The sequence below is a fragment of the Schistocerca americana genome, chromosome 1 (genome assembly GCF_021461395.2).
Source record: "Schistocerca americana isolate TAMUIC-IGC-003095 chromosome 1, iqSchAmer2.1, whole genome shotgun sequence".
In the NCBI taxonomy this organism is placed as follows: Eukaryota; Metazoa; Arthropoda; class Insecta; order Orthoptera; family Acrididae; genus Schistocerca; species Schistocerca americana.
Window position 1 is genome coordinate 853,930,359 of NC_060119.1, and position 17,702 is coordinate 853,948,060.

The following is a 17,702-nucleotide window of genomic DNA, read 5'->3' on the forward strand; positions in this document are numbered from 1 at the left end:
CAACAATTAATGAACATTTTTCTGTAATACTACATACTTCGTACAGAAATGTTCAATAACTGGGCTATGAATGCCACAAACTACTAATTAAGTCTGTAATTGTCAATATTATGTGACTTGATGTCCTTCACCTCATAAGCTGACTACCCTGAATTATTGCAATGTCCATTTGTCCTGTCTATCCCAGTGATCATGGAGCACTATATTTGGTTTTGCACTAATTCTACGTTGGTGTGCCTTGTAAGAGTGTGGTGTTGACACGACATGCTGTCCACCACCATGAGCGATGAAGACATTATTATGGTCCCACTGTTTGGTGTACCTAATGTACTGCCAAAATGAAAACATGGAACATTACTACGACAGTTCAGTGTCTTGGCTACACTGATAAATTCTGATGGGAAAAGAACTTCAAGTTGTGTCACTTGGTGTTGTACTTCTGTGGAAAGATATGGACTTTCAGAGCAGCTGTGTGCAATCTAAAGTGCTACAACCATGATGCAATCCTTCCCTTTCCTATCCTGATTCTTGTCACATAAAGAAAAAATTTTTTGGTAACATCATTTATGTTCATAGGTTATACATTTTTCGATTCGCTGAACTCCAGTGTGAATACACTTATTTTGCCAGTCTGTTTATTTGTTCTGCATATGCTAAAGAATTTTTTCAGTGCCTGTGCACTTTGTTATCTGTCAAATAATTTGTATATACTTTTCTGATTTGCTACTATGTTTTGTACTCACATTTTGTCTTTGTCTGATATATTTTGTACTTAGTGCGTGTGCACAACATTTACTTTATGTACTACATCTAATTATTCTTGCCAGTCTGTTTATTTGTTCTGCATATGCTAAAGAATTTTTTCAGTGCCTGTGCACTTTATTATCTGTCAAATAATTTGTATATACATGTTTTTCTGATTTGCTACTATGTTTTGTACTCACATTTTGTCTTTGTCTGATATATTTTGTACTTAGTGCGTGTGCACAACATTTAAATATTCTGTAAGTTGTAGAATTTTGTTAATTAAAGAAAAATTTTGCCGCGCTTGGCAAGTCCAAATGACTCACCATCGCTGCCAAATTTTTGCCCCCCCAGTGGAGGGTTATGAAACACGTATGTAACGCAGCAGCGATGGCGAGGCATTGTAGCATCTGTGACCAGAGAGTATGCGCTTGACCGCGCGAGTGTTGCGAGCGGTTCTCAGTCAGTCAGTCTGTCGTTGCGAGTCTGCAGCTCTGTCTAGTTGAGAGCAGTACTCAGTCTGTAGTCGTCATGCAGAGCGGTCGGTCAGTAGTAGCAGCCCAGTGCGGTTGTATGATGTAGGCGGTCGGCAACACTGGTCAAGATGAGGAATAAGGTATACTGTTAATTAATATAATCATTAGATAATGAAAAATTTTATTTATTGTAATTATTCTCCAACAAGTCTCCCAATGATAATTTTTTTATTTCAAAAGCATTTTCTCAAAAATTTAATTTTTTATTGAACTCAAGATTTCGTTGCACTTCCCATTTCATCCCACTTCTTTTGAAGAAAAATTCCACTAAAATCACAAAAAAAAGAGAATATTATTATTTGGAATGCAGTTCCTCCAAGCGGTGCGCAACAACAAGAGCAGATATGTGACATCCATTTATTCTGAGGTAAGACTTTAATTCTGATTGTTTTACACAGGGCCAAAGACCGATATTTCGGTTTTATTGAATTTTCTTGTCACTGAATGGACTTTAATTTTTTTGAAGGATTTATATTTGAGTCAGATTGCGAATTTCACATTTTTGTTGCCATTGTCAGTACATTTCATTGTGGGCAGGTTACGCATAGAGCCATGTCCATCAGCATTTCTAATTAGTATCGTCCTTTTTTCTTTAAAAATTTTGTGGGGAGGTTACAAGTTTAGTGATGATCAGAATAAGTAAAGAGAGAAATGTCTGAGTATGTTCAGTTTTGCTCAGCTGTTTGAAAATCAAATAAGGTAAGGGGTTTACCAGCACAGTAATTCATTAATTTTTCTAAGAGGACGTTTCACATACAGATGCATGGCGGAGGTGTCCAGTGACCAAACGAATGGACATTTCTGGCTTATGTTTGTCACGAGCAGCAGGTACAAAGAAATATTCCTGCTGGCCAAGTAGTCGGCTCTTGTCCACAACCGCATGGGACAAGTCCCAGTGGTGGCCGTCACAGCATCCTCTGGGTTGTTGAATAGTGAACTAATACTCAGCATGTGTTTGGCAACCCTCGTGGTCGTGTGTGTTGTGATTATTCTCTGAATTTTTCTTGGATATTTGAGAAGATTCAATATGATAGATGTTTGCACTGGGTGGTTATTCCCTTGATGTAAATGGATCGGTTGATTGCTTGGTGACAGCCCCTCTGACCTCTGAGCATTTGGTACAGTGAGTGTGTGTATGCCAGGTGTTGGACATGCAGCTACCAGCATGGCTGGAGCTGGTGCAGCTCTCTCCCAGATGGCACGTGCACAGCTACCCACCTATTGGCAGCCAGTGTGCGGATCAAGATTGTGAGTGTGTGTATGTTCAGAAGGAATTAACTAGCAATACACGACCTCTGGCCTAGGGTGCTGTGTGTGGACATTGGAACATAAGCACTTGCGATGTATGGGTCTTTCAGTGATCTCTGACGTCTAACCGTGGCGACTACAACTATGGAATGGAATGTGGTTTAAGTGTGTGATATTTACTGCTTCTGAATACAGTCCAGTGGACTCTGTTTTACATTGGAAAGGTGGAAGTTGTATTCGTTGTTGTTACTGTACTGTCATGTGGTAGACCCTTCCTCTTCCTCTCATCTTTGTCCTGGTGTAGCCGTGAGACCATTTTAGGGATCACACAGTGCTTTAAAAACCCAATTGCAACATCAAATACCCGAATAATCAATTTATTTTTGCATGTAGTGGTGTTGCATGAACACACAACAGTCCAGCCCCTCCGCAGATTGTTTAAGGACAATAGCATGCAACTGTTTTGAAACTTGTAATTTTCAGCTACCTCCAGCATATGGACTTCCTACCAAATGAGCTAACTGTGCCAGTGTCCACCAATAGGAGGCAAGGGAAATAAAGTATCGAAGAGGGAAGAGTAGGGTTTGGAAACCAAGCAGTTGCAGAATCAAATCCCACCAAATATTCCAGCCCTTTTATCCACCTATAGAAAGGCAGGGAAAACCATCCCACACAGAGAGTATCAAGTTAATTAATTAGTCACTCAAGCTGATAGAGTGAGGGAATATTTCCAAGATGTCCACAGCCTTACATTTTCTGAAAGGCTGGAAATTTGCCAGATATCTGCTGCTTTGTTCAGGACAAAGGAGGGGTTAGCATGGCACTTGACAGACGCTACCTACTCCTTGTCGAATGTCTTAGTTCCATCTGCTACAGGTTTCTATAGCAGTAGAAGTGTGAGAACGAAGGGATATACCGACTACCAGCGCTTTGTCTGCATTAGCTATGAGGGAGGGGGGAAGGGAGGGGGATGGAATCGAAGACAGTTTGGGACGGCATTTTTGTCTATGTGTTTTTTGCAGACATTGGTTCACATAAACAGGAAGTGACCACTTGAGACAGAGAGAGAGAGAGAGGGGGGGGGGGATATATAGATTCAGGAAGTGAGTCTGGTATAAAATTTCAAAGTCATGCTGCTTCCTGATGCTTTATTTTCGGAGGATTAGCGGTGTCCAGCAGTTGCAGTGGTCCCTGGCCAGTGGCATGCATGGTGTTATGTGATCGGCCTGGCAGTCTGATATGATTGCTCCACCAGATATGTTTAGCGCTATCTGTGACAGCGTAATTACTTGTGGTGAGTGTATCACGACAGTATTCCTTACATGATCAGAACAAAAAAGCATCTCACTTGTTTAATATTCCATAATGCCTAGCAACCACAAAGTTTTTAAATAAACATTATTCCACACACTGCAGTCAATTTCCTGACAAATTATTTAAATAAATGAACTATATCCTGTACTCTGCTTTGTATCCCATAAATTACGTAAATAAACGGTAGTCCACACATTGACTAACCTAACACAAATTGTTTAACATAGAACAGGATAGGTTTGGGATACGATCAGGATAGATCTCTTAGGTGGATCCACTGCAGTGTAATTATGTAATTAGGACATGTAGTTACTGAATGTGAGCCTTTCCCACCAATCGAAAGAGAGATCCCTCCCCTGCAAATTGAATTTTATAAATAAACAATATATCCTCTGTTGTGTAATTGACTTTGATTTCAATTTCGTATTGTGAGATCCTTCCTTTCCAGCAGAGGTTGAGTCTTTCTCCCACCAGGTTCGATATGGGGAGGGGAGAGGTGGAGTGGGGTAGGGAAGGGGTGGAGTGGTGTAGGGGATTTCTCAGAGGGTGAGGGAATAATTAATTTATCAATTTAATTAATTTGTCAAGGAATTTGATATGAAAAGTGTGCTTGTATCGGCGAATGAGAGGTTTGGGGATTTTACAGAGGGCTGAGGGAGGGCAAGGTTGAGGGGAGAAGGTTGAAGATTTCTCAGAAGAATGGATTATCCCCAGGTTGAAGATTTCTCAGAAGAATGGATTATCCCTATGGGGTCATAAATCAACCCATAGGGGGTCAGAAATCAATTAGCATAACAATAGCTTAAGGGGAGTAGGAGGGAGCTATAAATCAATCAAGGTTGTCCTGAAGTAGGCAAACTACAATGTAGTGATTAAATGCTGAACCTAAACTGCACTTAGTAAAATTGCAGTCAAGTATTAAATAGTTTATATTTTTATCATATTTTAAGGTTGTATATTATCACTGTGCAACAATGAAAATGTGAATCGAATGAAAATAGCCATTTCCTATCAATTCCAATGCGCTGATCGTGAATATCACAAAGACAATTTAAAATTAGCTTTAGTTTCCATTTATACTCTTTTATTATGGTGAGATAATTATATATGGATTTTTATGTTAAGTTTAAAATCAAATATTATAATGGTTTGTCAAAGTCATAATAACTAGTAGCAATGGATTGTATTATTGTCCCTGGTCTTACTTGTATGCAAATTTTTGGATATGAACATTTTGATACCAATTTTAGTGATCTTCTTGTCTCCCTCAACTCCAGTGACTTTATTAGTGCATGTAATAATTATTGCACATTTGTTTCCAGATTAACTACCAGTTGTTCAAGTTGACTGCTACTGAAGTGAACAAAAATGCCATGAGTTTGTGTTAACAGTGCTGACACATTTTGCTATGAGTGTGGGGAAGTGACATTTGCTTCACAAAAGCAGTAAATAACTCATTTGATAAAAAAAGCTTACAGTCGTTATTTTGGGTGAAAAATAGGTTATCAGGATAGACCCTGGGCTCCACATGTGACTGCAACACTTTTTCCAGTAACCTCAGGAATTGGATGTATGGGAAAGGAAGTTCAACGCTCTTTGCAGTGCCCATGATCTGCCATGAGCCAATTAACCATGTCAGTGACTGCTACATTTGTATGGTTTCTCCTATCAAGCAGGGAATATCTAAGAAGAAGAAGTGGACAGTGATCTATCCTAACATTCCATCTGCCATACGTCTAGTTTTTACATGGGGAAGGATTGCCAATACCGTAACTATCGACAGAGCACGAGATTACTCCTGATGGGGATTCTGAATGTCCTGAACGACGTACATCACAAGATCCAGAGTCTCTTCGAAATATATCATCCACTGATGGTCCACAAAAATTGTCTCAAAATGAGTTAAGTGATCTCATTAGAGATTTGGAGCTCTGTAAAGCTAAGGTTGAGATTTTAGCATCAAGATTGCAGCAGCACAATTTTCTGGAAAGCAATGTAAATGTTTCATTCTACCGCAAAAGAGAGCTAAAATTCACTCCTTTTTTAACATTCAAGATAGTCAAGATAGTGTTGTGCTTAAAAGCGGTGCTTTTACATATTCGTAATGAACTTCCTTCTATTCCTGTTAGGCATAGTGTGCATATGAAAAAGTCATACCAAAACTTGAAAATTGTACTAGAAACCATCAAGTATAATGACTCTCAATGGCAGATTTGTGTTGACTTGAAAGTGGTTGCACTGCTATTAGGTATGCAGTTAGGGTATACTAAATGTTGCTGCTCTCTCTGTGAAGGGGTAACAGAGCTCGTGCATCTCATTACAGTAAACATGAATAGCCCACCAGAAAATCTCTTCAACCAGGTATAAAGAACATTAAGAGTGAACCTCTAGTAGATGCTAAAAAGAATCTGCTCCCACCTTTGCACATCAAATTGGGTCTCATGAAAAGCTTTGTTAAGGGACTGAACAAAGATGGTGACACATTTAAGTTCTTAAGGCAAAAATTCCCTTACTTAAGTAATGCCACAGTAAAGGACGCCATCTTTGTAGGCCCACAGATTCGAGGGCTTTTTAGAGACCATACTTTTGATGGTATCATACAAGGTGATGACAAGCACACATGGGAATGTTTTTAAGACAGTATGTTTACAGTTCTTTGGGACCAAACGAGAAATAAATTACAAGGTGATTGTAGATAACATGTTGTCATCTTATGAAAAACTTGGTTGCAACATGTCATTGACAATGCATTTCTTACATAGTCATTTTGACTTCTTCCCCAAAGATTCAGGTGCAGTAAGTGATGAACATGGGGAGCGATTTCATCAATATATTGCCAGATTTGAAAAGTATGCCAGAAAGTGGAGCTCTATTATTTTAGCAGATTACTGCTGGATTGTCATAAGGGATGTTCCAAAGTATTTGTATAAATGTCAAGCCAAACGAAAACGGTCATCTTCGGAATTTATCTCTGAACAAAACATGTATTTGTATATACTGTACATATGGATATTTAACATTTGTAATCCTTTATATACATTTGTGACCAGTTCATTTGTATATTTCCTTTTCTGCTTTACATAGTTATGGTACAAAGTAGACTTGCAAAGTATTTTCATTCATGTAATATTATCTTCATTTTTTTCTTAATATTATACATTTGTGCTTTGAGAATGGCACTGAAATTTATCAATGAATAACAGATAATATAATTCAAGTAATTATTCACTTAAAATTTGTTGTGCTGAATCTTGGAACATGAATGCATATTTAGTTAGTGAGGTATTTATGCAAAAATGTAGATTACATTATTTAAAAAACTAGAGCTAAATATTTATGAAGATGATGATTTTGTATCAGTTTGTATTGGAATAAAAATAACTGACTGAAAATCATGCAATTCACACACTTTCACTTCAAATTTATTGTTTAGTGTTATTTGAGATATACTCATTTTTAAAAATTCTGTAATTAAATTTTTAAATTTTTTAAGCTCTCTATAGTATCACTTTTCTCCATTCCTGGTATTTCTGTTTCATGTTTTATTAATAACGATTGATGTTTCAAGTATTACCCATAAACCTTGTGACCAGACTACAGATTTTTACTGCAGTCTGTTAACCTAGTAATCACCTCTCAATGAGTCAGTAGTAGTAGCGTATCGACAACTGCAAATAGCAATTGTAAATTTGTTGTGCTGAATCTTGGTACATGAATGCATATTTAGTTAATGAGGTATTTATGCAAAAATGTAGATTACATTTCCACTTCGATGCCTGAAATAGTGCTAGTGATGTGGGTCAAAAACGCCTCCAAATCATGAACGTCATATTGTTTGTACTGGTAGATGTGGCTAAAATGTTTCACAAAGCCAGCCACAATACCAGCCTGGTTGGTGGCCCGTTGCCCCCCACGAGTGACAAGCTCCAAGACCAAATGTTGCCTGTGGTGCTTCCTTTCAATCACAATCTGGTGCATTGAGGAGTCTCCCTGCCAAGCCATATCTTGACAGTGAGACCTGAGGACCACTGCCTGCAATCTGCGATGGGTCAGCGCAATTATGTGAGCCTTTATTCTGTTGTGATTCAACTTAATAACTGGAGAGGGTGGTTGCATATCAAGGTCACGAAGCATAGTGAAGCAGAAGTCTGTTGTATGGCAGTTCCGTGCAGACACTTCCCTACCACACTGCATCAAGACTCGCCGCATCGCAGGCTTGGTGCAGTACAGCCACCGAGCCATCATTGTCATATATACTGGACACCGGCGTTCGCACACTGTCCAAACCTCCGCTACACGCTGCCAGCAGACAGAATTGGTAAGGTGTGTGGTGTTTAATTTATATGGCACACGACTGCACCACACCACCTTCTGTGTGAGGAGGATGGTGCCGACGTATGCACAGTGGTTCAAAAAATGTTCAGATGTGTGTGAAATCTTATGGGGCTTAACTGCTAAGGTCATCAGTCCCTAAGCTTACATGCTACTTAACCTAAATTATCCTAAGCACAAACACACACACCCATGCCCGAGGGAGGACTCGAACCTCCGCCGGGACCAGCCGCACAGTCCATGACTGCAGCGCCCCTGACCGCTCGGCTAATCCCGCGCTGCTATGCACAGTTGTCTGAGAACGCCAAGGGGCAACGCTAAGCATCGATAAGACCCTGGAAGACGTAAATCGAGTTAACCCGCAGAGTGACCTGTCTGATATGTATAGTCTTGTGCATCACCATGGCGAATCTCCCACGTGTCACGCAGGGAAAGGTCTCGGACGACAAATCGCTTTCCCTGGCAGGAGTTGAAGTGTTGTTGTTGGCCGTTACAATTTAAAACACAACTGAAGTCACCGCCAAGCAAAGTTCATAGCGGCCAAGAAAGGGCGGAATGGTCTTCTATGGCCAGAGCCGGACAGGGCATACGTATATACACTACTGGCCATTAAAATTGCTACACCAAGAAGAAATGCAGATGATAAACGGGTATTCATTCGACAAATATATTGTACTAGAACTGACATGTGATTACATTTTCACGCAATTTGGGTGCATAGATCCTGAGAAATCAGTACCCAGAACAACCACCTCTGGTCGTAATAACGGCCTTGATGCGCCTGGACATTGTATCAAACAGAGCTTGGATGGCGTGTACAGGTACAGCTGCTCATGCAGCTTCAACACAATACCACAGTTCATCAAGGGTAGTGACTGGCGTATTGTGACGAGCCAGTTGCTCGGCCACCATTGACCAGACGTTTTCAATTGGTGAGAGATCTGGGAATGTGCTGGCCAGGGCAGCAGTCGAACATTTCCTGTATCCAGAAAGGCCCGTACAGGAGCTGCAACATGCGGTCGTGCATTATCCTGCTGAAATGTAGGGTTTCGCAGGGATCGAATGAAGGGTAGAGCCATGGGTCGTAACACATCTGAAATGTAACGTCCACTGTTCAAAGTGCCGTCAATGCGAACAAGAGGTGACCGAGACATTTAACCAATGGCACCCCATACCATCACGCTGGGTGATACGCCTGTGTGGCGGTGACGAATACACGCTTCGAATGTGCGTTCACCGCGATGTCGCCAAACACGGATGCGACCATCATGGTGCTGTTAACAGAACCTGGATTCATGGGAAAAAAATGGCATTTTGCCATTCGTGCTCCCAGGTTCGTCGTTGAGTACACCATTGCAGGCGCTCCTGTCTGTGATGCAGCGTCAAGGGTAACCGCAGCCATGGTCTCCGAGCTGATATTCCATGCTGCTGCAAACGTCGTCGAAATGTTCGTGCAGATGGTTGTTGTCTTGCAAACGTCCCCACCTGTTGACACAGGGATCGAGACGTGGCTGCACGATCCTTTACAGCGATGTGGATAAGATCCCTGTCATCTCAACATCTAGTGATACGAGGCCGTTGGGATCCAGCACGGCGTTCCGTATTATCTTCCTGAACCCAAGGATTCCATATTCTGCTAACAGTCATTGGATCTCGACCAACGCGAGCAGCAATGTCGCGATACGATAAACCGCAGTCGCGATAGGCTATAATCCGAACTTCATCATAGTCGGAAACGTGATGGTACGCATTTCTCCTACTTACACGAGGCATTACAACAACGTTTCACCAGGCAACGCCGGTCAACTGCTGTTTGTGTATGAGAAATCGGTTGGAGACTTTCCTCATGTCAGCACGTTGTAGGTGTCGCCACCGGCGCCAACCTTGTGTGAATGCTCTGAAAAGCTAATCATTTGCATATCACGGCTTCTTCTTCCTGTCGGTTAAATTTCGCGTCTGTAGCACGTCATCTTCGTGGTGTAGCAATTTTAGTGGCCAGTAGTGTATAATGGGAGTGCCCATAATGGCAAACGCCATATCACTCGCAAATGGCAGGTACATGACGTCTTCAACTGATACGCCCTCACGAACGCCACTCTGCGTCCAAGGTCGTCACCAGGAGAGGCGTAAGAGGAGTAATCGGCCACATCCGGCAGGGCGGCGAAATGCATCTCCTGGAGCAGCGTGACGTCAATGTCGGAAGGCCAAATCATTTCCCGCAGAAGGTGAAGGTACTATGTTGTTACGATTGAAGCTGTGGCCCGCCATGTGGAGGAATCTCGCCGGTAGCCAACAGAAGGGTCAGCCGACAGCGCCGCTCGCAGGGTGTCCCTGGAATCCACAGCTGCTAGCGCAGGCACGCGCGCGGGGTCCGATGCTTCCTCGACGAGGTCGCTCCATGCCGATGTCGTCGGCGCCTCAGATTTGTCCATACTATCCATCGCAAGCACTGCCTATGGTGGCAGGCTTCGCTCTTGTCACTGCTTGACCGTCTCAAAGTAACATCGCAGTCCTCATCGTCTTCAGATGTCACCAAGGTGTCATCAGGGCTATCGGTCACTGAATCACAGATGGAATGTGAGGCGTCCCGGTCAGAGGTCGTGCAACACCGCTGCTTGAACTTCTTTGGTGATCGCTGCTTGCTTCATTATCGGAAGACAGGAGAGATTCCCGACGTTCCGGCACAAAAGCCGTCGTAGGAACGATGAGTGTTGAGGGAGCGCCCGACACGGCGTCAGCAGGCGTCGATGTTGTAGGAGTTGGGTGGGACGCAGGCGCCTCCGTTTCTTCGGTCGCAGCATATGGGTGTATACTTGGCGGCATTGGCTCTGTTGCCCGCCGTCGCCAACCAGTAGGCGGCGAAGTGAGGGCCGTCGCATAGATGACAGGCAGTACTGTTCGTGGTGTCTCTCTAGGCGTCTCAGCGGGCGGCTGGCTGGTAGTGATGCGTCGTTGTAGGTACTTCGAGCGTAGATGACCCTCTTTGCGACACCCAGAGCAGGTCTTGGGCTGACCGTCGTATGTAACGTTCGCGCGACACCCATTGCAGTTTCCGTAGGACAGCACGTGACATCGAAGGTTTATCGTGATCTGATTCACCTCGATTAAAGTGAGGTACGCACTGAACTGCACCCAGCATTCTACGATGTGATCGTAAAGAAGGAAGGCCGCTATGATCTCTTCCCTCGGCGGCTCGAAAAGCAGCTGAAACACGCGTATGGTATGCCATACTCTCAAGCTCACATGTGCCACCGTTTCCTCGCCGACGTTTCCGTCAACGTGACAAAACCGTAAACCATGTTGAGCAGGTTTGAAGATCCTGCCACCGGCCGCATTTTCAACGACCTTCAGCCGGCCGGGGTGTCCGAGCGGTTCTAGGCGCTACAGTTTGGAACCACGCGACCACTACGGCCGCAGGTTGGAATCCTGCCTCGGGGATGGATATGTGTGACGTCCTTAGGTTAGTTAGGTTTAAGTAGTTCTACGTTCTAAGGGACTGATGACCTCAGCAGTTAAGTCCCATAGTGCTCAGAGCCATTTTTTTTTCAACGACCTTCAAATGTACGACACTGCCGAGAATGGAAAGGTATATTCCCAGTATGTCCGATGGTGGTATCTGAACCTCACCTCGGAAAAAGAGTTCTATTTCCAGCGCTTTGGATCGTGTATATTAACTGTTATAGGAGAATGGAAGTGTTCTTTCCTGAAGCGGTTGGCCACCATCCTGCTCACAAGCAAGCGGAATGTAAGTCCGCAAAGTATACAAGGTAGGCTGTGCGCTTTGCAGATGGAAAAACAGCGTGCGTCCGCGCTGCTCGGCTTCTAAAGCCAAACTGCTGAGCTAATGGGGCAGCGCTGGCACAGTGCAGAGTTCATGTTACGTGTTCTTGGCCGCGCTGCACGCAGCTACACCCTTGCCAGAGCCTTGTTTGTAAGCTGCATTTTCTATTAAACCTATTGGCGGAACCAAGTTTTGCTTTTATATATATATATATATATATATATATATATATATATATATATATATATATATATATATATATATATATATATATATAGTTCCCTGCTCGCTTCTGTCTTCATATTCGGCTTAATCTTAGGAACTACCGTGTGGATTTTGATCCGCTTTTCACTAATAGGAAGGTTAATTCTAGGGAAGAGGGGTCTGAGCGCTAAGGGACTTAACATTTGAAGTCATCAGTCCTCTAGAACTTAGAACTACTTAAACCTAACCTAAGGACATCACACGCAGCCATGCCCGAAGCAGGATTCGGATCTGCGACCGTAGCGGTCGGATTCTAGGAAAGCTTTATGTACACAAGTTATAAATATTTCGTGGAAAAAGCGCTGAACTATGATGATTTAAAATCCTCTACTAATAAAGCGGCATAGTTGTGGCAATTCCAGACAGCAACGAAACATGAGAAGAACGCGAGTCGGGCCTGGTGGTCTAGTGTGAAGCGTGTGACTGAAAACCCCAAAGTCACGGGATCGAATTCCGGTCAGTACACTGATTTTTTACTTTTTTTAACCTAATATTCACCTCTCAGTGTTGCAGACATTCTCCAGAAGCTAACCGTGGTTCGGCTTCCATGCTAAACTATAGGTCTCATTTTTTCATAGTAGAACCTAAGCCGGGCCTGATAGTCTTATCAACCGGCCGCTGTGGTCGAGCGGTTGTAGGCGCTTCAGTCCGGAACCGTGCTGCTACGGTCGCAGCATCCTGCCTCGGGCATGGTGTTTGTGATGTCCTTAGGTTAGTTTTCTTTTTTTTTTTGGTCTAGCAGTAAAGCGCTTGTTTGGTAACCGGTCGGACCCCGGGCTTTTATCACAGTTTTTCATTCTAGCAGTCACTTCTCAATGATGTGAAGATTCGCCAGAGACGAAACGAAAAAGAAGAAAAAAAACAAAACGCGAAGAATGTCACCCATGGCTGACCGTTCAAATGACAGCCCTCTTTGTCCACATCATTGTCTGATCCTAACTAAAACACTTTCGTAACATTATTAAAGCAAAATAGATACTTGGACCTACTGTTTAAGAAGGAAATGGACAGAGTGGAATAGGAAAAGGGGATTAATGTGACGTGGCCAATTCGATGGAAGTGTTTCAGTTGACAATCGCTGAACATCATGTCATTGTCGTCATTTTTACGTGTTTTTTTGTTTATTTGTGTACTCTGTGACTTACAAATAGTTCATAATAGCTTAGTGTTTGGTCTAACGGTTTTATCCCTGCGTGTATACTTGTATTTGGGACTTATGAGTAATATACGAAATTGCAACCACAATAACTAAAAAATAAAATAATTTTTAATAGCCATAAGCGGACACGAACATATTTAATATACGAGGGTTGGAACTTAAATAGTGGCAACTACGTATTTACAGCTCGTACAAAATAGATACTTTCTTCAAAGTTTTACTGACCTTCAAAGTAGTCATCAGTATTGTGTGTAACCCGTTGCCAGCGGTGTAGAAGTCGTGGGACAGTGCCAGTTGTGTTGACAGAGCGGCGCGGTCTATTGCCTGACGAATCTGTAGCAGATCTGAAGCGAATTCCGTGAAGTGTTTCCTTCGGTTTAGAATTCGAGTTGACCTCACGAGGGCTTAAGTCGGATGAGCGCAGTAGGTGGTACAGCACTTAGCAGCCCTATCAGTGAAACAAATCAGTAACAACTTGCACTGTAGGTGCTGGAGCAATGATGGTCAGGTCCTGCAGAAAGTGTCATCACTTCTGTCTATAACCTGGTCGTAGGTTGTGTTCCAAAAATGAACAGCATAGCGAAAGAAGTGATGACACTTTCTGCAGGATCTGAAAATTATTTTACAGGACAATGTGTGAATGCAAGCTGTTACTGATTTGTTTGACTGATGGGGCTGCTAAGAGCATCCTACGACTTCCACATCGCTGGCAACGGGTTATACACAATGCTGGTGACTTCTGCGAAGGTCAGTAAAACTTTGAAACAAGTATCTATCTTGTACGAGTAGTTGCCACTATTAAAGTTCCAACCCTCGTATGTTAAATCTATTTATTCGCTTACACAATATACTTTCGACAATATTTTCAAACCTGCTACCAAATTTCCTAAATCTATTTATTCGCTTACACAATATACTTTCGACAATATTTTCAAACCTGCTACCAAATTTCAAATGGTTCAAATGGCTCTGAGCACTATGGGACTTAACATCTGTGGTCATCAATCCCCTAGAACTTAGAACTACTTAAACCTAACTAACCTAAGGACATCACACACATCCATGCCCGAGACAGGATTCGAACCTGCGACCGTAGCAGTCCCGCGGTTCCGGACTGAGCGCCTAGAACCGCTAGACCACCGCGGCCGGCTACCAAATTTCACTGAAGCCTTAATTTGTTAGTCTTTTTTACCCTTAGTATAGTCATACATCATTTTCGACTGATGTATTTGAGTTTTAGGGCATATATGACATGGAAGCATGTTCCTAAATCGTAATATGAAGTATAATAATGAAACAGTGCAGTCTGAGGGATTAGGTCAGTCAGACACCGTAACAGGCATGCCGCTAGCAAATTTGCTCATCAGTTCGTATAGATTTACCAGACTTACCGTCCCACCTTCGTACATTCGTTACTTTCATATGAATGTCAATGCGTCGCGTTAGTGCTACAACTGTCAAAAATTCTAGATTTCCTCGTTTTAGCGCGCGAGCGCACACACACGCACATACACACATTGAGAAATACAAGTGAGATTCGCATAGTCAACTCCCGAACAGCTGGAAAGAGGTACATTTACTGCACGTTACGTACGTCGGAGATGGGAGCTTATCGTATGTTACCTGTACTCGCCGCGACGCTCTAGACGGTGCCGTTCCATACAATGCCAACAGGCTCAGTGCGCAGCAGATACAAACAGGAAGAACGCAAAGGAATAAGTGACAAGAGAGAGTCCACCGCTGTTGTCTCATTTGAACGGAGAGATTGTTTGCTGTTACGCTTTGCCTTATTGGCACTTCCCTTTTCTTTTTTAGCGTGAGAGCTCCCAATAGTTGCGAAGCCAGTCAACGGCTGCTTTCCGTCACACTCAGCGGCGCAGTTCCGCCATTCGCTTTCGCAATGTGTGCGTTTCTATTCGATCGACACACCGGTACGAAATTCCTGCCGCGAACGTCTGCCACTTCTATTACTTACATAACTGGCAAAGCTCTCGACGGAAATAAGTGTGCCTTGCATGTACTGTGTCCTGGCTACAAGTAAATGTAAATAAAGGGTTACAAAGGGAGTCTCTGATGCGTTAAGCGGAGATGCTGAAGTGAGCTCCATTGTACCCGAATACACTTTTACGTTTTTCCTCCGCAGAACTGACGTGTATCGGCCGTTACTGATTTCACTGCGACGAAACTGATAGCATTTTTCTTGCCTGACCCAATCTGCTGCGCTCCTTTCTGCACTATGAAACATGACACAGTCTTGAAATAAGTAATTTGAAATTTCTTGGCAGATGGAAACTGTGTACCTGACCGGGAAGCGACCCTGGGAACTTTGCCTATAGTGGACACGCGTACTGCAGAGTTTTAATCTGCCAATAAGTTTGAAAGCAGCGCATACACTGCTGCAGAGTGGGAAAATTAATCCGAAAAGAAGACATTTTCTTTCATGAAGCTGTTTTTTATTTTTTTTCCTCAAAACATGTGGCCATTTGTGTCGTATATTTTGAAACTCGCAAACCTACTCATTAAAACCCATAGGGTAATTTCTGTTGACCTAGAATTATGAAGTTTGGAACAATAGAGGTTTTACAGTACAAGTAAAGCTCTCGACGGAAATAAGTGTGCCTTGCATGTACTGTGTCCTGGCTACAAGTAAATGTAAATAAAGGGTTACAAAGGGAGTCTCTGATGCGTTAAGCGGAGATGCTGAAGTGAGCTCCATTGTACCCGAATACACTTTTACGTTTTTCCTCCGCAGAACTGACGTGTATCGGCCGTTACTGATTTCACTGCGACGAAACTGATAGCATTTTTCTTGCCTGACCCAATCTGCTGCGCTCCTTTCTGCACTATGAAACATGACACAGTCTTGAAATAAGTAATTTGAAATTTCTTGGCAGATGGAAACTGTGTACCTGACCGGGAAGCGACCCTGGGAACTTTGCCTATAGTGGACACGCGTACTGCAGAGTTTTAATCTGCCAATAAGTTTGAAAGCAGCGCATACACTGCTGCAGAGTGGGAAAATTAATCCGAAAAGAAGACATTTTCTTTCATGAAGCTGTTTTTTATTTTTTTTCCTCAAAACATGTGGCCATTTGTGTCGTATATTTTGAAACTCGCAAACCTACTCATTAAAACCCATAGGGTAATTTCTGTTGACCTAGAATTATGAAGTTTGGAACAATAGAGGTTTTACAGTACAAGTAAAAAAAAAATAAGGAAACTGTTAATCTGTAATTGTAGCAGACGGAAAAAATATTTCTATATCTACATCTGCATGGATACTCTGCAAATCACATTTAAGTCCCTGGCAGAGGGTTCATCGAACCACCTTCACAATTATCTATTATTCCAATCTCGTATAACGCGCGGAAAGAATGAACACCTATATCTTTCTCTACGAGCTCTGATTTCCCTTATTTTATCTTGGTGATCCTTCCTCCCTATGTAAGTCGGTGTCAACAAAATATTTTCACATTCGGAGGAGAAAGTTGGTGATTGGAATTTCGTGAGAAGATTCCGTCGCAACTAAAAACGCCTTTCTTTTAATGATGTCCATCCCAAATCCTGTATCATTTCTGTGACACTCTCTCCCACATTTCGCGATAATACAAAACGTGCTACCTTTCTTTGAACTTTTTCGATGTACTCCGTCAGTCCTATCTGGTAAGGATCCCACACCGAGCAGCAGTATTCTAAAAGATGACGGACAAGTGTAGTGTAAGCAGTCTCCTTAGCAGGTCAGTTACACTTTCTAAGTGTCTTGCCAATAAAACGCAGTCTTTGGTTAGCCTCCCCACAACATTTTCTCTGTGTTCCTTCCAATGAAACCCTCCAAATATCGATTTTTCGGAGTAAAATAAAAAAAATGAATAATGGGAAAAAGTTTTATTATCAGTTAAACACATATAATATTTGTTATAACAACAAGTTTTTTTTATTTTTATAGTCAATAAGTAAGAATATAAAGTACTTTGGAAAAAATAGGAACTTGATTACAAAAAAATACCTTAATAGAAATATTCTCTATAAAATTATTGAACACATAGTAAAAATCAATAGATTCAGTCATCAACTAGGAACTTGAGTGCTTTAGAAATTCTAAAGATAGGAACTAAATGAGAAACATCTCTTACTAATTGTAGAAAATAATTATAGTGTCAGCAGTTTCGAAATATAAAGTTCTCAATAATAAATGGCTTTGTACACATAATGTAACAGGAACAAATAATAAATGTATAATATTTTCCTGGAAACGATCACATACAGCCCTGAAAATACATATTTGGCTCAATTTATCACATCTCAGTTTCTTTACAGCCAGGGC

At 42.2% G+C, this 17,702-nt stretch overlaps 1 protein-coding gene across 1 annotated transcript in view; it reads right to left on the reverse strand.

Moving 5' to 3' along the window:
- Window positions 1–10,615, reverse strand: part of LOC124594647 (probable cytochrome P450 49a1) — a 142,498-nt gene extending 131,883 nt beyond the window's left edge. Inside the window, exon 1 of the mRNA XM_047133020.1 lies at window positions 10,421–10,615. Within this exon, the coding sequence (XP_046988976.1) occupies window positions 10,421–10,615 (195 nt within the window). The remainder of the gene's footprint in view (window positions 1–10,420) is intronic.
- Window positions 10,616–17,702: the final 7,087 nt, after the last annotated feature.